This window comes from Chionomys nivalis, chromosome 19 (genome assembly GCF_950005125.1).
Source record: "Chionomys nivalis chromosome 19, mChiNiv1.1, whole genome shotgun sequence".
NCBI lineage: Eukaryota > Metazoa > Chordata > Mammalia > Rodentia > Cricetidae > Chionomys > Chionomys nivalis.
Window position 1 is genome coordinate 33,248,240 of NC_080104.1, and position 23,057 is coordinate 33,271,296.

A 23,057-nucleotide genomic window follows, 5' to 3' on the forward strand; every position below is an offset into this window, starting at 1 on the left:
CCTTCTTTCAGGCATAACCTTGTAATTATCAAACTCATACAATACATCATTGTCCCCAATCTGGGATCCTCAGAGGGCATCATGTTGATGTCCAGAGTACTGCTAATTCACTAAACGCCTTCCTAATACTGTGCAGGTGTCTGTACAAGGCTACACTGAGTTACCCAGAACTAACGACCTCACTGGACTCTAAATGAGTAAACAGTTACCTAAGAAACCAAAGATGATGCAGTAGAAAAACATAATTTCAACAAGTAGCCAGCTAAAAGGAAAGATGTAAATGGAACCCTAGTGGCTTAAGATGGTCACCACTGTTCAAGGATGGGTTAAACTTTCTTTGCCAACAAAGTTCTTTGGATGACAAGGACAAAACCAAAGAGCCTGAGGAATTCAGTTCAATACTGCGGTATCCATGTGTTTCCTACCAACAAAGGCCTAGGGAACAGGTGCAGTTATTTTAAAGTTTGATCTATGTCAGGTAGCCCAACTACCTGTAATTCCAGGTCCCAGGCATCCATATCTCTGATCTTCATGGGTACCTGCATTCACATGCATACATCCACACAGAGATACACACAGACATAATTTAAAAAAATAAAAATAATTATTTTTTAGACACCTGGAGGAATTACAATTTGCTTTCATTGTTTCTAGTGAATCCTGCTTCCTAATGGCTAGAATACATCATAAACGTGCAATCAAAAGAAGCTAGTGGTGCACGTCACCACATATCCTAATTAAAACCTTAGTAAACACCTCCTGGAGTGCAAAAGACCATCTCTCTCTGAGTGACAATCTCTGGGTAACAAGGTTATCTCCCAAGTGGCCCATGGGGAGTACCAAGAGAAACGCTATGCTCAGTCTTGTCAAAAACACAATAGGAAATGCCAAATCCTTTGTTTCTTTTGGTTAATAAATTGGATGAAGATGTAAAGAACACTCTGGTCACACCATTACTCCATCTTTAAAGAAGAACATGTCAAGGGGAAAACGGCTTTGCAGTTCCTAAGGACACTGTTAAAGAAAGACAGCCTCACCTCCTATGCTACATCACAGGGAGCGAACAGAAGCAAAGGCACGCAGTCGTAACTCCTCTTCACGTGCTCTTGACAACTATCATCAATCTGGAATACGGTATGACACGTGCTACTTTAAAAAGATTGCTTTCCATCCAGATTCACTGTTCAAGCAGCCAGAGACTACCTGTCCTACAACCTGTCCCAGACCCAGGCTTGTGTAGAATTCTCAGACTCAATGCATCAACTCCACACATTATGTAATGCAATGAACAGGGTCAAAATGTAAACCAGGAAGAGTATGAACTGAAATACTTTATCCATCCGGAGAATGTGCTCACAGAGTCGAATATTTTTATATCACAAGAAAAGTCCACGTAAGAATTCTGTTTAATTAATATGAGTGAATCTAAATCATAAGTCTTAGGAGTGGGATATCTAATATACTGGGATATCAACTAGACTCACTATTGATTTAATACTTTACAAATTCTTATAAGACTTCCTTTAAGAAGTTTATCATAAAACTTTTCAAAACTGATAAAAAAAATGTTAAGAGTTCTGAACTATTTTACAGGGGAAAAAAAAACTTAGCTCCTTGAAAGCTGAATTACAGCCTTTGAAGTGGTTTATATTGCTGTTACATATCTTAGTCAATCCCATCTCGTTCATGAAACTCTATGAACTCAACCGAAGGAGGCATTCCTTCCCTAAGTAATTCCTACACATGCACAAACACATACATATATATGTACATATATTTTCAGTACTTAAGATAATCTTATTATGATGAATCTGAGAATTTTAACAGCTATAACTTTGGTCTGAGGGCTACAAAGCTTATCACATCAACGGAGAGGTAAGAGGGTAGAAACATGAAAACTGCACTTTCATGTCACGCTGCTAATTACTTGCATGCAACTGACAATGAGAACAGACTCACCTCTCCTTGCTTGGGGATGCTGAACTTAGCAAGCTTGGCTTTGGCTCTGGCTGACTCGGGTTTGTTGCCTGGGACCCCTCTGTAGGATGTGCAGTGCACACCAGTTTCTGTGGATGACTTAAGCTTGGGAGACTCATCAGGAGCCTGGTCTTGGCCGTCCATGGGCCGCACATACGCTGTTGGTTTCTGCTGGACCAGGCTGGGTTTTGAAGCCAAGGATGGAGGAAAGTTCTGAACACAGTGTCCACTGCTGCTGTGCTTGGCCGCCATGGCAGGGGGCCTCTCCTGGGTCTGAAGGCCCGCCTCCACATTGCATACTTGCTTGGCCCTTGTCTGCTGTCTGCCGACACCATCACCAAGCAAGGTCCTGAGAGAGCCCTGTTGTGCTGAGTTGGAAGAAGAAGGCAGTGAGGGTGAGGATGAGGGACTCCACGCACAATGAAAGGCTTTTCATTGTGGTTGAGATCTGTGCAAAGCAACTGCCTTATGCCCCTCCTTACCTGCTCTCTGTTGGCCGTCAGACGATGAGTGCCCAGTCTTCTGCCAGCCCATGGTGCCCCTCTTACTCTGCTGCACAGAGACAGCTGCAGGTGTGGAAGACGCAGTGCTACAGACAGATGAGGGCTGGGGCTGGGCTCTCGACTCAGCTGCAAAATGCTCATCTACCTTGTTCACGGGAGTCTGGGGAACACCCGGCTTGGGGACACCGACGAGATGGCTCTGGTTGGATCTGTCGGTTAAAAAGTCTTTCATTTCGTCATAATTTCCTAATGTATTCTGGATCCGGTTGGAGAGTTCATCCCCCTTGTTAGTCTGGAGAAATAAAAACAAATACATGATACTATAGAGTCAAGACATAGGTACCAGTGAAGTAACATGCCCAAAACAGATAGATTCAGAATGAGAGCTGAGGGATGAAATCCAAGTCTTTTTGAACTCTGAAGATAGCTATAAGCCTCCATTATTCAAGAGCTGGAAACTTGTAATAGATAGCCTTAGGCATATTAAAAAACAAGAAAGCTGTCCTTGGTATATCGCACCATAACCAAAATATATTTATTATTTTATATGTATGTAATGTGGAAATTAGAAAATTTACTCTTATAATTTCACAAAATGGTCTATATTGTCTTTTTTGGATTATATTATGGTTGTTTTGCAGAAACACTAAAATCTTTTTTTGAAAATTTAGATTTGGCTCAGTATAGGTTTGCTTCCAAATTCTAAATAAGTAATTATTCTTGCCAGGAAACACAGTGTGTCAGGCTAGAGGAACTTGGGTAAACTGAGAAGTAATATAAGATCAAATATGCAAAATTCTCCCACCCTAAACTGTCTACATTACATGCATCCTGAAATGTCTGTGAACCTTGGAAGAAACTCCATTTTGGAAGAAAGGTGAACTCTGTGAGTACAATAATCGTGTCACAGTAGCTGGACTTAGGGTAAAACGAGAAGGGATTTTGCAACATCTTTTTTAAAAAAATTATATAAAATGTGTCTGGGAGGGAGGAAGGGAGGGAGGGAGGGAGGGAGGGAAGGAGGGAAGGAGGGAAGGAGGGAAGGGACAACTTGTAAGATTCAGTTTTCTCCCTCCTCCATCTGGGTCCTAGGGATCAAACTCAGGGCTTCAGGCTTGGTAGCTGCCACCTCCTCTCACTGCGCAGTCCTGAAAAACTCCAATTTCTTAGCCCTAACAGGTGCCTTGATCCTTGCATGAACCACAAATATCAACTATCTAACCTAAACCCTTTTAAATAGTTTTTAAGAGCTCAGGAAACATAACAGATGGCATTAATCTTAAAACCAAAGAGATGAAGTCTGAATTATTGATAAAAATCCTAATAAGTGAGTCTTAGGGTCACACTTCACTGATGAAGCAAAGGAGCCCACAAGAGCCTTGCAAGCTAAATATCATTATTTAGGGGTGGGGCTATCTTCCCTGGTTAAACAGACCAAAAACTAACTGGAGTTTCTTGTCGACTCTTTCACAGGACATTCCTGGCAGCTACAGGGGAGGTGAACAGCTGAAAACCATCTACCTTGTAGGGTTCACTGAAGAGAGAGTAACTGGAATTAAAGCCGCCACTGTCCTGCTGCGCTTCCTGGCTTCTTCGTTCTCGTTCTTTCCTCCGTAATGCACTCCTATCTGGTTCATAGACGCTGCACCAGGAGAAAGGAAAGAGAACAACCCCCAAATTAAAGAGCCAAGCCCAAAGTCACAGACACCTGGTTTAAAGGACAAATGGCAATGACAACAGGAACACGGATGAGCTTAAAGTCTGGCTCGGAAGGCCTACTGAACTCCATGCCTGAGAGTCACATTCTCCCAGAGGGAAAATCCGTAGGACAAGTTCCAACCAGACTTAGACTCCTCTGCCTGGTACTGCAAGAAAGGAACTATGTAAGCAACTCTGACAGCAGACTGAGCACCTTGCTCGGGCCCGTGGTAATTACTTCGATGTGTAAATAGAAATTATGAGCCTACTTCCTCTCATGACACTGCCTCTGAGTGTTATATGGGAATGCGTCTGGCTGGGATTGTGTGTGTGTGTGGCATGTCTGTGTTTCTGCAGTGATTCTATCATTAACTAGCTCCCCGAAGAGCTATTAAAACCCATGCTGCAGTGGGTTTCACAGTTACAAGCCTTCTCCTGATCTCTGCTAATCAGTCAAGTCGACAAACGACGACCGAATCAATTCTTCCTTTTGATATATCTGACACTATCACTCCTCCCAACCGTAAGAAAAGAAAATGCGCTAGGAGAAAAGGGTACAGGCGGCAAAGGAAGGATGGAAACTGAATTATATCACTGTCATCATGAACTAAGCCTTTTGGCTGAAGAAAATGAATCATCTATTTGCCAAAATACAATCACGGAATGGCCAAATACCAAACCATTGGAAGTACGAGGAGGGAAGTAAAGTGTGCCATTCCCCTCCTAAGGAGAAAATAAAGGGGCTAATTCAACTAGTGATGAGAAAGTGTTCTCTTCCTAATGAATGAAACACACTGGCCTCCGGGCCTAGTGTAAGCGTGCGGCAATCAGGGAAACACACATCCCCAAGAATTGGCACTGCCCTCATTTCCCAGCAGAAGTAAAGAACGAGAGTGACCCAGGCATCATTTGCTTAGGTTGGTCTAGGGAGCAGAGAGACGAGCTGGGAGCCAAGACACCTATCCACTAATTAAGATTCTCCATGGTCCAGAGAGGAGATTTTTAAAAAGTCACCCAACCTCTTTACCCCTCAGTGTCTCCATTATGAGGCAGGGATTTCTTAGGGCATTGCTGTACGGTCAATGATGGTAGTTCAGAAGAAAGTGCTGGGACATTTAGGAGTCTTGAAATCCGGGGTATGGCTATTAACATATGGTTAAAAATGAAAGGATCTGTGGGTTCAAAAGAACTTTGTGAAAATCATAATATTTTAAAAGTTAAATAGCCATATTTTTGTCATGTAGAGTCAGGGAATACAAAAAACACGGTGATAAAAAAAAAAAGTACTCCTCATCCCAGTTTAGTCCATGTGGCCAGGACATATTTAAAGTCACTGTCTGTGGGGTGACACTACACTTGCTTGTGGCAAGGCTACTCCTGCCCCTGAGGCATTTAATTTAAATTTAAATTTAGGGAATGCTAAAATATCCGAGCAAAGAGGCCATTAGCATTTTAATTCATCCTCTTAGTACATTACCCAAAGTTATTAAGCTTGAGAACCCAACCAGTGTCCTTGCATAAAAAAACCGTCTACCAATAGAGAGGCTCGGCCTTCCAATGTCACAGCCATCTTCTGAGCATGGCTGAGGTGACAACGAACAACACAATGGGGACCCTCTACACACTCATTCACAGAACCAGGCTTCCAAGCTAAGGGAGCCGCTGTTACTGGTAGCTGCTGGCCAGATGAACTCCCAGCTTCTGTAAACAACCCCATGGGTTTCACACAATGACAAGACGGAAGATACATGATTTATGATAGAGTCATGAAGTGGGCTTTGAACAACAGGGGACTATTATCAACTTCTATCTTTAGAATGATGTCGACTGGCATTTACAAATAAAGAAAGGAAGGAAAAAAGAAAGGAACGAAGGGAGGGAGGGAGACAAAGAGGAAGGGAGGGAGGGAGGGAGGGAGGGAGGGAGGGAGGGAGGGAGGGAGGGAGGGAGGGAGGGAGGGAGGGCCTTGCATTACATGCATCAGAACTTCCCTTCTCTGCAGCACATACAACACTGAGAGTATGAAAGTAGCGCCTGGATGCTACCCATCAGACAGAGACCTCTACACACATGTCATGCAGGCCACCCTTAGCCAGGCCAGGCCAACTAAACACAAGACTGGGGCGATGCATGGAGTGCCTTATGGAGGATGAACAGGCAAGTGGTCGTTCATGACAGTGGTTGGGCTTCTGAAGAGGCCCCCACACCCAAGGTTATACCTCCTGCATCTGCTGGCTGATGACTGAAATTCCAGAACTAGAGAATCATTCCTCTGGCTTAAGATGTCTTCACCCCTGTAAAAAATACAAACACCACAAGAAGAGAAAACACTTTAAACCTGACAAGCCTGCATTTGGCATTTGTGTATGTACAGGCCTGAGAAGCATTTCCCTCAAAGGCCTAAGGGAAGCTCCAAACAGGAGGTGCAAGGGGGGAAAAAAAAAAGAAGAAGAAGAAGCAGGGTTGTGAGCAGAGAAAAAGTTAAATGTCTAAGATCAAAGGGTGGACACCAAAGTCAGATCAGTGGCTATCAGACCCAGTGTATTTCCGAGGTTTTAGAATAAGAGTCAGGTCAGAATTTAGGGAATTTGGAGGAGAGGGGTGAGCACTTCCTGCTTAAATAAACCCCTCACTCCCAACCTCTTTGGGTTTGAAGAGACGAAACAAAACCATTTTAAAATGCAGTCCATGGCTAGACAAAAATTTCCTATGTGGTTCTGCCTGTATGACCAGACTATGGCTTCTGACAGAAAAAAATGAACACCCTTAAGACATCAAAAGGTCGATGCTGTGCATCCAGGCCATTAGGTGACACCACATGACCCAGTGCAGGATCACTCTCACATCGTCAAAGGAGAGGAAAGGAAGCACAGAAAGAAGCCCTGCTTCCCAGTGCCTTTTCTTTGGTCTGTGCTTCATGGAGCTCTGTAGCCTCCACTGAGCAGAGGCTTTTTCAAAGGCGACACACCCATCCGTCTAGTTAAGAACCACAGTCCTCCTGTGCTATGTCAGGCCCAAGGAGCGAAAATATCACCTGCTTACAGCAAATGACACTCTAAGAGAAAGGCAGGCCTTCGCAATTTCCATCTCTCCCTGGATGTCTTTACCTTCACCTTTCCACCAATGCTCATACAGGCAGCAGCTGCTTGACTAGTCCACCTCTGCAGTAATTACAGGAAGAACCCGCGCAGGCGTGCAGCAGCCAGCACAGGGCCTTTCTCTTCATTTCTCACCATGAAAGAGCAGCTCCCCCCCCCTCACTCCCATGCCTCTGGAGCAATGTGAAGCCTATGCCATCTGCTTTAGTAGCAAAGAAGCCATTTCCCTCCAGGTGCAAAGTTGGGTCAGCTTCCTGGGGATGAGGGACCAGTTTTAGATAATCCTTGTTCCTGGCAGGCTGGTGTACCTGTTAAAGTTAGTAAATGCCACGCTGTTTCTTCCCGGCTAACAGATGGTAAAATCTCTATCAACTGTTAAGTTTTTCCTTGTTTCCATAAAAATTACAAGAATCATATTCCTCAAATGTATATCACCAAATGCATTTATTTATTTTGCACAGAAGTGTGGTAGTCAACTGCCATAATGTTATTTATTATTTATTACAAATGCATAGCAAACCCAGAAAAATGAATCTTTGAAATCAACTCCTTCTAAAAGACTTATTTTTAGGTTTTATAAAAATAAAAACAGTAATAAAATATTTCTGATTATTCTTCATTTACTTGATTTTAATCTTTTAAGTCAAGTCCCATGCAGAACTCAAGCCAAGGCCAGTCACAGTACATAAGAGGAAACATCCAGATAAGAAAGCATCATCATCTCCAAAACTAATCTATACCTAACTGCAAGGCAAGGACATGAACTAAGCAACAATGTTTGTGAACCTAGTGGCTTCATCCTTTTGCCGAGGAAAACAATCAACCACCCACCCATAAGCCCATTTGGTGTCCTTACAATATCAGTTAGACATGGATAGAAAGGGTTGATATTATTACTAGAATAATGTTTCAAAATGAAGGCCTCTCCATCATGGTCACACATGTCCATAACCCCAATCCCTGGAAGGTGGGAACAAGAGGATGTGAGACCTATCTCAAATAAAACAAAACAAAGCAGGAAACTTAGGATAAGAGTTAGACATCAAAAATATGGGGGGTTTTGCAGCTTTTTATTGATTTTTATTGAGCTTAACATTTTTCTCTGCTCCCCTCCCTGCCTCTCCCCTCCCTTTCAATCCTCTCCCATGGTTCTCATGCTCCCAATTTACTCAGGAGATCTTGTATTTTTCTACTTCCCATGTAGATTAGATCTATGTATGTCTCTCTTAGGGTCCTCATTGTTGTCTAGGTTCTCTGGGACTGTGATTTGTAGGTTGGTTTTCTATGTTTAAAAACCACCTATGAGTGAGTACATATGATAATTGTCTTTCTGGATCTGGGTTACCTCACTCAATATGATGTTTTCTAGCTCCATCCATTTACCTGAAAATATCAAGATGTCGTTATTTCAGAAAATATGTTTTAAAAGAACATCATGCAAGAGAGACAAGTGTTTTGGACTCCAAAATATTTTATTCCTCTCTACCAAGAGATGAGGAGCTGCCCACAAACCAAGAGATAGCTAAAGGCCATGTCCATAAAAGATGAGGATGAATGAACAACAAACACAGGCCTCACAGAAGCAAACAGGACAAATGAAACAAAGAGGAGCTATTTCCCATGCAAAAAGAACAATGAAGAAAAGTATGGTAGCGGTTATAATTTCTTACAGTTTCCAAACAACAGAAAATTATCTTTTCCTACCACACACACACACACACACACACACACACACGGGTTACCACACAACCTAGAACTACAGCACAGACAAACAACAAAATTACAGACTGTAAACAGTGCTAAATAGGCTGATGGCATCATCAATGTCGTCAGAACGCTGCCCACTCATTAGCCTACCCCAGTCTCTCTACGCTGCCCTCCACAGAAGAAAGGGTGCTGATGAGTACAGCCAACAACACCAGCTGAGCCCAGTGCTTGACCTAGAGGACTCAGCTGGCCAGGAAGAGCTGCCTCCTCCCTGGTGTACTCACTCATGTGCAGCCCACCCACATAGGAATGCTTATTCCAAATAAACTGTCATTTCCCATGGAGGAGGCTGTCAGCAAAGAGTGTATGGAGCCAACTTCAGCCCTTGACTGGAATCATGTTTTACTCTTTATACGAAAATCGTCCTAGCTTCTGGTAAGTCTCCAGAGTTGGGGTTTTGTATTCATCATTTTCTGTTGTTATAACAACATACCTGAGGCCATGTACCTTATGAAGAAATGAGGTTCATTTAGTTTGGGAGGCTGAAAGTCCAAGGTCAAGGGGCCACATCTATTTAATCATCAGCGAAGGCCTTCTGGCTGCACGACAGCATAGTACATGGCATTGTATGGAGTGCGTACGACAGAGAGAGCCAGAGGCCTCACCACCCAGGCCCACTGTTGCAGCAGCTCGCTCTTGGAACTAAACAGAGTCTAGAGAAGCATATATCCCCTTTCTACAGTGACCATCTAGACTAGACCCCACTTTCTCAAAGTTCCAGCCCCTCAATACTACCAAGCTGGAGACCTTGCTTCCATCATGGGGACCTCTGGGGAATTTACTCAAACCATCTCCCAATCACATCAGGGACGAGGCAAGAGCTGAGTTTAAGAGGTGAGAGTGGCCATCTCTTGGCCTGTAAAGAATGCTGGCCTGCTAACCATAAGTTTAAAGGCTCCTTTCAAATACCAGAAATATGGCTTAGTCCATAACCAATTCCTGAATTCCAGATGTGAGGGAGACGATCAGGGCTATGACCAATCCCCCCTACTGCTGAGAAACTGTCTCAGAAAGAGGAGAGAAAGGAGAAGGGGCTCATTCATCAGCAGTGTGAGTAACAGGTCTTCCAGCACTGGAGACAACAACACAGACTGGGGTGGGAGTGGGATGTAATCACCTCTGGGCTGGGCCTAGGAGAGGGTTAGGGAGAAGAAGAACCATCTAGTGGTACAAAGACACAGATTGCTACTGTTTGGCTTTAAGAGTTGGAGAGGTGACCTTTGCCCTTGGCAAACAACAACCTGACTTCCTTAGCTAGAATTCTATTTTCAGAACTTCACGCCCTTGTTTGCCTGCTGCTAGCCTGCCATTGCTGCTTCCTTCACAATGGGTTTCTCTGGTCCCTTCCCCAAAGCAGAGGATGAAAAGCACTGCAAACACTCTTCCCTTCTTACATTCTCCATCAAAGATGGCTGAGTAGCTTGCTTCACAGACCGTTTTTCAGCACCTGGCCAGCACACCGACAGGGGCATGGACACCAAGAGGGAGAAGGAAAGCCATGGGTGGCGAGGAGAAGACTGTGCTTCACAGACTGCTGCTCTCAGCTGGCAACATCAGACACTGTATAATTTAAGGAATCTAATCAAACACTCCAAATTTATAACAATTGTTTTAGATTTAATGAGTCAAACTAATTACCATCTTTTGTTATTTATAAAGCAAACACTAAAAGATCAGTAGTCCTGTCTCCAAAGAGAGAAAAGCACGGCAGTCAAAATGTTACTTGTAAATCCCCTCCATCTCTAGAGGTGCTGGACAGAAAGGCAGCCGGGATTAAACAACAGGTGAGGGGCGAGGTGGGACAGAGCTCCAGTTTGGTAAAAAGACAAAGTCTCCCAGCTGCAGCCCCTTAAGGCTCTGGACCGGGCTTATGAGGGTGCTGGTGAAGCTGATAAAGAGGGCAGTAACATCAGTAAGGTGATGGTGGTGAGGGACGGAAGGCCTGTTGAGGGGATGGGTGGCAATGGTTGTAGGCTACGGTTAATTCTGATGCAACCTAGAATCCCTTGGGAAGAGGGTTTTAGTGGGGGATTATCTAGATCAAGCTGGCCTATGGGCGTGTCTGCAGGGGTTGTCTTGCTTATTAAATGATGTAGAAAGACCCAGCCCACTGTGGACAGCACCATTTCACGGGCTGGGTCCTGGACTGTGTGAGAGTAGAAAAATCCAATAAAGAAGAAAGGAAGAGTCTGTTCTCTCTCTCTGTGCTAGACGGTAGGTTTGGTAGGACTAGTTATCTGAGTTCTTACCGTGGCATTCTTTCCCACAATGACGGACTGACCATGACTTGGAATTGTCAGTTAGAGCAGGCTGAGATGGGTGTGTGGTGCGGTGGAGGCTGGTGGCGGTGGTGAGGAACGATGATGGTGACGATGGTAAGGAATGGGAGGACGTGGTAAGACCGGTGGTGGCAATATAGTTATAGGCGTGAGGGAGCTGGTGAGGGAAGTAACCAAGGTGATGGTGACAGTGGTCACATGACTGCTAAGGAGTGCAAACCACTCATTAACGGGCACAGCAGTCCCATAAGTATCCCAAGAGCATCACTGTGTCTCTGCTCGCTTATTCTGGCTTTTCCTTTTTGAGTAAAGCAATTTCAGCTCCATGTTCATTCTGCTTGCCGGTCTTATGCAAGCTGCCTGCATCAGCCTGGAAGTGTATATCCCCTCTTCCTTGTTTGTCTCCAACCGCGAAGATTATCTCCATCTTATTATCTTCCGTCTGGAGGGAATCCTCTGAGAGCATTTATAGACCTCAGCCTTCGGTCCTCTGACTGCTCTTGCAGAAAAGCAATGAAGCTGAAGGCATTCCACACCTGAGTCACCTCAATACTGTATTTTGGGGATAACTGTAACATCACACCTAGACAAACCACCCACAAACATCCCAAGTAAATTTGAAGGTGATGTATGCAATCTTCCCAGACACATCTGACTTGTGTTAAATTTTCCAATAACAACAGCTACTCCAAATGGACTTCACATGAATTATTTCATTTAATAATCCTGAAACTCCCAAGAGCCATTATCCTCATTTTCCAATGAAGAAAACAAGAGGCTTTAAGGTTAACTAACTTGCCCCATCCCACAGGCAGCCAGTAGCAGCTCTGCAGTTAGAAGCCCGGCAGTCTGGCACCAGACGTAGAATTCCTAGACTCCATTGCTCTGCCTCCCTGGGGACAGCCCCCTGACAGGCTTTGACAAATGGTGCCCCCATCCTTTGTTAGTAAATGCCAAGCTGAGGGGTGTTAATTTTCAAATAGTGAAATTTCTGCTCATTCTTTTAAGGTCTTCTCCTTGATTGATACAATTTTACAAATTCTGTAGGGAGAAAAAAAACTCCCCCCAAAAACCTGCCATAATCACTTCCAGTGAAAAAACACTAGCAATGATCCAATATCCTGTCCCTGAACATCCTCACATTTCAAGAGCTTTAATTTAAATCCGTTTCCCTAGATTATCCCATCCTTAAGGTGGAATTCTGTATGTGGAATTCCTTAGAAATTATAGAATACCATAATAAGAGTATTCTGTAACTAGCACAGCAGAGTTGCTGCTGCAACCTGGAAGGAAAACACCTCACACCAAGTTTTTACTAATCATTTTCTGGGTCCAAACGCCATTCTAACTCCCTGGAAATGAAGACTTTCAAATCTCTCTCGTAAATATCCTCCGGTGAGTTCTGAGAGCGAGAGATGACAGAGAAATGACAGCTTTGCATTTCAAGGGTTAAATGTTTTTCCTGAGGGAGCCTGAGCCTCCACTCAACGAGAACAAGTGTCAGGCGCTAATGGAATTGTTCCATGATAAATAAACTGCCAGGCTGGATGACAAGCAGCTTTCAAAGAGACTTTCCATATAGTCTAACCAGCAGAAGTTAATTTGAGTTTCTTAACAGGACCTTCTTCCTTCACAGTATAAAAGTGCCTGGGGATGAAGCAATTACTCTGATTTACCATCTTCTCCTTGGTAGAATATAAAGATGCTGCAAACCTCACAAAAGCAGTAACTTAGCCAAATGGGACTCGCTTGCAAAGTCCCTACTATGCTATTTCCAAAGGTTCCCGCCCTGGCAGCAGCACAGAGTTGCTATCAATCACCGGTACCCAAGTGGAGGAGGGCGGAGGAGGATGCTTCCTCTCAGGGCTGTGCATGTTAGAGCCCATAAATCATTTTTCCTCCAGCAAATGCTCAGTTAAATTTCATCTTCGCTTTGCAGCATGTTTCTCAATTTCAGCTTCTGGGAAGTTTAAGAGTCATTTACAGATGTGTCACGTTTTACAGCATGCCTGTGTTTTAACCAGGATGCTTGCCTACACATTCACTGCCTTGGCCACTCTGGGTCATGAGCTTGTACCTTAGGTTTTAGCTTAGGCCAAGCTGATACTACAAGGAGATCAGGCTTCTTGGCACAGAGCTGGAAATACTGAGTTTTAAGGAATGGGCTGTGCTCTCCTGAATCCAACCCTTCAACTTGTCTGCCCAGAACCACCAACTGGTTGAAAGCGGCTTTCTGCAAGGGAATGAGTCAAGTCGGGCTACTTCTAGCTGCGGCACTGAATTAATTTACCTGTCAGGTGCAGAACTAGTTGATGGCCAGGAGGAAATCAAGCACAGCCGACTTTAAAAAGGATACACATAGGCCCAGATACCGTCGGGTAATACAGTCAGCCTAACAGAACAACAGTTGGGATCTTCCACACGGAAAACATGGCCGGGAACTACGAGAATAATTGTTGTTACAGGAAAGTGGGGGAAGGCTCTGTTTTGGTTCAGGACAGCTCATCAGCTTAACTGGAAACCTTAGTAGATCAACAGGGCGAGGAAGAATAAGGTGAAATTTTTGTAATGCCCTACAGGCCCCGGCAGAGAACAAATAACATTCCCTGAGAGATGATGTTGTGATTATCACAAAGCTGGACAGAGATGCAAAGTAGAGGCTCAGTTACTTGTTGCAGAGCATCTACCAAACAGGGCAGATGCTTGCGCTACTTTGTGTCCTGCAATCCCCTCCTCACCTACCTCAGCCTCTACTTCGCTCCTCCCTGCCCCCTCCCACTTTCCATAGACTAACTTAGCACCACTTTCCCCGTTTTCTCACGGTCTTGCTGTTTTGCTGGCTCCTCTCATGCTGCTCTTCCCTGTCTCCCAGTTTGGGGCAGAGCTTTCTACACTTGCTGGCTCACCCCAAAGCTCGGTCTCCTCTGCTGTTTACAGGTAGCTTTCCCTGCAGGGCCAATCTACACTTCCTCCTCACTGATGGCACTGCTTTGGTTCAGTGTCCTTCCCTGAACCCTGAGGTACTGAGCACTCCTAGGCCCCTTCTGTTTCCCCTGTACCACTCAGGGCTTGAAATGAAACCTCCATCTAGACTAGATCTCTCCTTCCATGACAGTCTTTCTGCCCTATTGTGAGATAATGCTCTTGTATACTGTAAAGATGTGTCACTCGTATTAGTTTAACAAAATGTTGATTGGCCAGTAGCCCAGCAGGAATTATAGGTGGGACAACCAGACTAGGAGAATTCTGGAACAAGGAAAGGAAGAGATGCAGTTGTCATACAGAAGCAGAGGAAGCAAGATGAGAATGCCTTACTGAGAAAAGGTACCAAGCCACGTGGCTAAACACAGACAAGAACTTGGATTAATTTAAGTTGTAAGAGCTAGTTAATAATAAGCCTGAGCTTTATGATTCTGGAACTTAACAATCATGGGAATCATAGTTACAGGTGATTTTTGAGCAGCTGCCTGGTGTTTTAACCCCTGTCTATAAACCTGTTATATAGCAATTAAAACCACTGTTTAAAAAAAAAAACATTTTAATAAATAACCATATAAATACAAAAGTGAGAGAAAAACCCATGTGCCATAAACATCATCATGATCAGTTTAAAGTCCTTTCATTGATAACTTAAAAAAATGTGGGGCTTAGAAATTTTCAACAATTTTCCCAAAGCACAAAATTATTATAATCAGGATTTTCATTCTATGCCAATTGTGGATAGTAAAAACAATGTAAGCTTTAAAATGCTATACTTTCAATTCAAAAAATATGTACACTTATATGTAAAAAATATGTAACAAGCAAAGCACCTGCTAGACATGAAGAAAATGTCTGTGACTACAGCCTCCACACAGGAACAGTGGAGAACATGTCTCTGACTTCCGGTGGTGAAAACTCTGCAGTCAGCTGAGCTTGACTAAGAGGAAAACATTAAGAAGTATGAATCATCTGAACTCCATGGCTCTGGAACTCATTTTGTGTTACAGACAGTAGAGATGATTAATTCTAAATGTCATATAACACAGTGGCAGCAAAGCAAGGGGTCTTCCCATAGCTGATGCCTCACTCACATTCCCAATTCCCATCAGGCATGTGATTTATCATAAAAGTATTGTTTGACCCCAAAACATTACATATGATGGGACTACCATCATATGCATGGTACTAAGTATCACAACCCTTCAAGAGATACTGCAAAGAGGACTTGGGGCCTACCATGCCTCCTCTGCTTTGCTGCTCCTTCCAAATTCTTTCCCTCACCTTCCCGCCACTTCTCTTTATGTTCCATACACAATCAAGTAAGTAATGGGAGTGGGGGGAGTAAATACAAACAGTTCCGTGATACTAGCATAAATTTGCTAATGTAAAAAGGTCTTACAATGAAAGCACTTCGCCTCAAAACTGCTATACCTTTAACAAGAGTTGGTCAATCTAAAACAGGCAAGGTGGACATTTGGTAGCACATAACCAGACAGAGTCATGAAAGAGACATTTCGCATCACAATTCTCTCCTGTCTTTGGTCTCTGTCTGGACAGCATCTCTTAGTCCTCCACTGAGTCAGCAGGAGGCCGCCAGTTCTGCTAGCTTCTGACTTCTCAGGGGGTTTCCCTCACTAGAACTTCAGAGTCTACGGCTGTGAGGATTAGCTGAGCTTTGTAAGACTGACACAAAGTCCACAGAAGTGCCATCTTATCCTTTTAAATCAAAAGTCTCTGTGTGTGTAACAGAGGATAATTTCCTAATGGGGAGCATATTATATGTTGACTTTCTCTAATCTGAAAATCCATAATCTAAAACATTCTAAAATCTGAAAACATTTTGTAAGCCATCAAGATGCCACCAGAGTCTACCTAGACCTCATATGGTAGGCCAGAGTCAAAACACAATGTACTAAGAGTATTGTACAAAATTACCCTCTGGCTATGTGTAAAGGATACACCCTAAATAAATGAATTCCATGCCATACTTATGTCCCGTTCCCAGAGTATATCTTTATTACATACAGAAATATTTCTTTTTTTTTTTTTTTTTTTTTTTTTTTTGGTTTTTCGAGACAAGGTTTCTCTGTGGTTTTGGAGCCTGTCCTGGAACTAGCTCTTGTAGACCAGGCTGGTCTCGAACTCACAGAGATCCACCTGCCTCTGCCTCCCAAGTGCTGGGATTAAAGGCGTGCGCCACCACCGCCCGGCAGAAATATTTCTTAATTAAAAACTGGACATCTAAACACTTTTCCTCCCAAGCATTTTGGATAAAGGGTACCCAAGTAGGAAAAAATTATCAAACTTGAAGATTTCTTGAATAAGAAGCAAACAACTCAGAAGCAGAGAAAAGGGAAGACAGAGGAAAGAGTCTCATTGAACCAGAACGTTTCTTATCCGTGGACCCATAATTACCAGGGCCCTGAATCATTTAAAAGCTGGGCCTGGAATGAGGAGACCCAGTAACAGCCAAGGAATGGATAAGCCAGGAGCCACTCTGTGCCTTAGGCCTCCTGGTCAAGCACAGGTAATAAAACTGATCCACACATCGACCAGTTTCTAGGAAGCAAATGAGGTAATGAACAGAAGTATGTGAAAACATCAAAGTGCTCTGTCAACATGAAATATTACTAATGCCTGGATACGTGGTGACTAAAACACCCACCATGAAGAAAGAAAACCCACCCTTCCCCATCTCAGACAGCAACCTGGGCAGCCCATCATTAAATACAGACCTTGATAGAATATTATATTTAGAACTGTATACCAAGCATGTGCAGGATTTCACTTCAGCGTTACATATTAATTGTAACACAAAAGCAAATTTAAAACCAATTAACTATTCAATCTTAAGGGAATGGTGAAGAAATTACAGTGCTACACACAACTGAAAACTATGTAGCCATGGATGGAATGGATCTAAATGTGAAGATATGAAAATATTAAAAATGCATATTAAGTAGGAAAAAAGTTGCAGAAGAACATAGACTCCTTTATGTAAAATAGTCTGTGCATGAAGGTTTTAAGATAACATCTCTGAGAAGAAGCATGGAGCACTGACTAAAAAGGGAAGAGATTACATTCGGCTCCTATTAGCGGCTATATAAGCACTTACTGATTTTCTACTTCAATATACTGTCTTTAAAATATCGAGGAGGATGAGAGTTTTCTGTTCTCTGACTCCTGAACTAGCAACACGTACAATGCAAAATTAAGATAATTTATTTTTAAGTATACCACTTCAAGACCAGAATCCTTGTTTTTCTCTATTTAGGATGAGCTAAAACATTCTTTTTACAAATGTTATCTGTAGACTTTTACTCCAAACAAATACTATGCTGTTCAAAGACATCCTTATTCTCTCTGTACTGAGGCATATGGTTTTGTTTGGGGAAAAAATACTATTTATCTTAATAGTGACAAGCTGCATCTACTCCAACAAACTGTAACTTTCAGCAAAATAATCTACATTCTTTTCAAAGATGACACAAGGCAGTAGGTCTTCAGTTCTTCATGAACTCAACTTGTCTCCTTCTTCCAAGAAAGAAAAAAAAGAAAATTAGGACTACCTACCAGTGCACTGAGGTACCTGGGACTTCTGACTTGTAGGAACAAATTACTAGATGACAAGGACATTAAGAACTCTGGACTCTACTCTCCTGGCTACAGACCAACTGACGGCCTGCTCCCTACTTGGCCTCTCCCCATTCAAATCTCTATCTTCATAATCCCACCAGTACTTTTTGGTTTTTGTATAAAGTCACCTCTTTATCTTTCAGTAAGTGAAACCTTGTTTACCACTTGAGAATGGATAATTCCTATTATGTCGATAATTAGTAAACTAGATTTTCAGATCAAAGTAACTTATTCTTAAGATTACAGCGTGCTTCCTTTTTTCCCCCAAATATTTATATTCTGAGCAGTTGTCACTGACTAGTGTCCACAGATCTTCCATACCAAGGAAGCCATCAATAACACCACACCACTCCAGCATTGACTTTGAACGTGTCACATTTTCTTAAAGGTCAAGATTAACAGACTCTCATCCTTCCTCTATGAAAATATTTGTAATTCTAAAAATTCAACATGCCATTTCCTGGTCACATAAATTATTAAATACCTTGAATTCTTGAAAGAATAATAAAAACTGAGAGCTACATATTTTCATTGATAATCAGAAAAATGCAAAAAAAGGTAAAACTATTTTTACCTATATTATTGGGAAAGATTTTCCAAAATGACTTAGAGAAGTCTTCTTCAGTAGTGCTCACTGCCAGGCGACACTGGTAGCCCACACAGTTGATAGGAGATATCAGAGTAGACTTAATGAAGATAATTTTGTAACCAGAAACATATTTATAGGACTTTAAAAAAGAAACTTTATCCTTAAAAATCTCTCCCTATAAACAAAGTAGACGGTCAAAAATATGTGGATTTATATCCTCTCATCTTCATTAAGGGGTTATATGTAAGAGAAGGAACTAGAAAAAACTATAATATGCAATAATCAGAAAATAATTAAATCCTTATTTAGGGAACCATAAAACTCTTGTACTTCAATATTCAATGACACAGGAAACGTATGGTCCAATGTTAAATGAGAAAAAAAATGAGAGAGGGTAACAGTTTTGTTCAAATTATGCAGTGATAAATTTGTGATGAGTATATATGTTGTGTAGGCATGCACACTTAATAGAAGGAATGTATGTATCTATGTAGACAGCCACATGACTCCACAGCCAGGAATCAGGAGCAACCCGAGTGTTTCCTGACAGACCGATGGGTCAAAGAAGTATGCCTTGCCATACAATAAAATAACATTCAACCTTAAAAAGATATCAGATTTTGTTATGAGTTATACAATGTTATAGGATAAATTATGTCCCATCTCCTAGAACTCACATGCTGGAGCTTTAAGACTTCAGGATGTGACTGTAGGACAGGTAATTAAGTTCAAATGAAGTTGTCAGAGCAGGTTCTAATCCAATCTGACTGGTGTCCTCATCAGAAGAGGAGATCTGGACACAGGCACCAGGGATGCCAGCGCACAGAGCAAAGGCCATGTGCAAAAGCAGCAAGAGGCCAGCCACCTGCAAGCCAAGAGCACAGACCGCAAAGAAAACTGAGCCTCCTGACATCTTGATCATAAGCCTCCAGCCTTCATAGGGGGAAGAAAACAAGTCAATACCATTTAAGCCAAGCAGCCCTTGGCATTCTGTCAGCGTGGGCCATGAAGACACTACGCTGAGTCAACTAAGCCAGACACAGATAGACAGACTGGATGATTCTACATATACACAGTACCAAAATAGTCAAATTCAATGAGGCAGAAAGGGAAGAGATGAGCCAAAAGCCGGGGAGTAAGGAAATAAGCACTTGTCTAACAAATGTGGTTGCTGTTTACAAATGAGAAATCCTAAAAACTGGTTCCACGACAGATACTGAACTGAACTTTAGAACACCTAAACAGGACAAGCCGGTAAGCGGCTCATGGCATACAGAGAGACAGTTACACAGAGAAATATCCTTCATATGGGCATGTGGAGAATTATTACATGGATTCCTGCACCATCTGCTAAACAGATCTAGAAACATTAATAACCCAGGGTTTCAGGAGCACAGGCTGGCCTAAAACTCACTACATAGCTGAGGATGGCCTTTAACTCCTGATAGCTTATCTTCCTACTTCTACTTCCCAAATGTGGGATTATCAAGTATGCACCACTGTGACTGGCTTCTGATCTTGATTTCTAACATCATCATCCAAACAAAAGAATTAGGGTTACTTAGAAAATTAGCAAATTTTAATTAGGGTTAAAAAGAAAATATATAAAGATTGGTCTGGGATACCTTGCTGGGCAAAAAGCAAGAAGTTGCTCAAGATAACAGTACCACGATAGAGTGCATCTATTAAAGGCATTCAGGAGTCAGCTGAAACATCTCCGACTGGCTAAAGCTAGAAAAATCTGAACAAGTTCAGAACAAGTAGTACTGGATTACCTAAAGCAGTACACTGACAAAAACAAATTATTAAACAGATAAGTAAATGGGGTAAGGAAGAGACAGGATGAATCTCCCGTGCAGAAAAATTCCAAATGATTTATATGGATATTCCATGCCTTTAAGCACCACTCTGTAATCTCTAAGAACTATAGCTACATGTAACAACATAAATATATGTGATAATGCAACACTGAATGAAAGAAGCAGGAGAGAACACCTACTATATAATTGTATCTCTACGGTGTACAAACTAAATGCACAAAGTGCCTGTAATTTATAGTCTTGGGATTGAACATAATGGCTACCTCTGGAGAGGGGATAAGGATAATGATTAGAAGGATGCCCAGGGAGAGTTCTGAGGTTCTGCAACTTTCTGTACAATCGGACCAGTGATCTGTGTTCTGCTGATGCTCAAATCAACTCACTGAACCGAACCTGACCGCTGCTTCACACTGTGCACAGCCAATTGCAGCTGTGGGATGAAGCCCATTCTGATGCAATGTGGGGACTGTTTTTTAACTCTTCTCCATATGGTAATCCAACTGACTAAGCACCAGTCTTTGAAAAGACCACATGCCCTCGAGGCTTTGCAGAGCCAAGACTGGTAATATTTCAGGTCTTTTACACACAGGCAGAGAGAAAGACAGAGGGAGAGAGAGACAGAGACAGAGACAGAGAGAGAGAGAGAGACAGAGAGAGGGAGGGAGAGAGAGACATAGAGAGAGACAGAGAGAGAGACAGAGAGAGAGACAGAGAGAGACAGAGAGAAAGAGAGAGAAAAAGAAAAAGGAAGATGAGGAGACCCTTTTTATTCCTGTCTATCTTTACACTAACACTACATGCCTCAATGACTGCAGATTTAATAAAGTTTGTGAAGTAAGTCCTACAATGAATTTCCAAGACTGGCTTGTCATTCCTGACCTTTTGCACTTTTAATACTTACATTGCAATCAGTTTGTCATCATCCAATGATAATTCCACATATGACTAGAACTCATTTGGAGTTCAGATGTACTATATCTTTATGACTTCTTTTGTCAAATGTATATAAGCTTGAATATGGAGCTTCCTTTCAAAAGCCACACATTCACCAGGCAATGGTGGCACAAGCCTTTAATCCCAGCACTTGGGAGGCAGAGGCAGGTGGAGTTCAAGGATAGTCTGGTCTACACAGCAAGTTCCAACATGGACTCCAAAACTACACAGAGAAACCGGGTCTCAAAAAAAATTATGTGTGTATAGCATGAACAAGAAATAAATCTCATTATTAAAAAATTAAAATTGAGAGCAGAAAACAGCACAGAATTTTTATTTCTCACATTATCTTCAAGTAATAATCAGTTCTGATTTGCAAAATGGTCTGTGAATCCTTAACAAATAAGCATTTCCCACTTGCTGTTTCTCTTAAAGGGAAAAAAAACTATACAGGTTTATCAGAGTTCATAGAAAATGCAAATTCTGTAGCATTCTTCTACAAAACTTTGAAGAACCTTTACAACCGTAATTTGTACACAGATAAAAAGCTATACATCTATAAAATCCTATGACTCTTCAACATCTGTCTACTTTTCCACTGCAGTGCATAAATCATGCAAAGGAATTCACACAAGACATAATATAGGCACCAAATTATTTTGATTTAATTCTCAATAAGAAGTGAAGCAGTAACTTGTTACTTGAGACTGGAGAATCAATACCAAATGCTTGTTCTTAGATTGCTTATCACTCCACTCATGCACGGAGCTTGAAGAGCTGACACATTAGCATTGACAAGGGGATTGCTCTATTTGTTTTCCAAAGGTTTTCCCTGCATGACTCTATACTTAGTTTTATGCCAAGGAAAATCAATTTCTTTATTCAATGTGTCAATCTGAAAACACACATAGAAACAATGATTCTATGGCAACCTATAAAAAGTACACTGAACAGTACTGTAAGATGAAAAAGGTAAAACATTGTTTTATGCAGAATATAGAAACAACAAAGAATTATCATATCAATAAAATTCTCATTCTTCTAAATATAAGCTTAAGTGTAAAAAAATATAACAGAAATGAAATCTAACCAACAAAATCAGTAGGACAGACTAGTCTCTATTCTCAAACACACCAATCTCTTCATTTCAGAATTATTTAAAAATTTCCTCAGAAAGATTAGCTTCTGCCAATACAAAAATTCAGAGACACCTAATTTTTCCATTTTAAATTTGTTTAATCTGCAAAGACTTTCTAGACTATAATATTGGTGCATGTTTATAGATTATCAAAAAAGAAACGTTTTTCTTTCAACTGCGGTTCTGAGTGATACTAAAATATACTTTGCATAATAAAGAATCGATGTGGAATTACAGATGCCAGGCTTTTGATCTAGCACCCATAAAAGAGCCCTTTAAAAGATATGTACAAGCTACCAAAGTAGAAAGCAACACAATACACAGGCCCATTATCACACGCACTCATCCAACAAGGTCGCTCAAGCCCACTGTGTCTGACATATTAAATGTCACCAGCATTAATTGTTTCATGTGAGTTTTCTTTTATTTTAATGGATGAGTGTTGCTCCCCGCCACTGTGAGGACCTGGCTCCTGGCCTCTGGGAACGACTCAGATCCTTTTCTTGTTGCTCACTGCTCTGGGATCACTACACACCCAAACCTCAGCTCCTGTATCCTCACGGCCACCAACAAAGCGCACAGCTACAACATGAGTACTTTACCTGTGCCAGCCATGTCCCTCCCCCACCCATTCTCT

At 42.0% G+C, this 23,057-nt stretch overlaps 1 protein-coding gene across 3 annotated transcripts in view; it reads right to left on the bottom strand.

Moving 5' to 3' along the window:
- The window catches only part of Aff3 (ALF transcription elongation factor 3), a 462,391-nt gene that overhangs the window by 368,177 nt on the left and 71,157 nt on the right, over positions 1–23,057 (bottom strand). For 2 of the 3 annotated variants that reach the window (XM_057751148.1, XM_057751147.1), the window contains exons 3-6: positions 6,398–6,472; positions 4,002–4,122; positions 2,460–2,772; positions 1,960–2,345 (exon numbers count right to left, since the gene is read on the bottom strand). In XM_057751148.1, coding sequence (XP_057607131.1) covers positions 1,960–2,345; positions 2,460–2,772; positions 4,002–4,122; positions 6,398–6,472 — 895 coding nt within the window. The remainder of the gene's footprint in view (positions 1–1,959; positions 2,346–2,459; positions 2,773–4,001; positions 4,123–6,397; positions 6,473–23,057) is intronic. The other variant, XM_057751149.1, reaches the window with a different exon arrangement.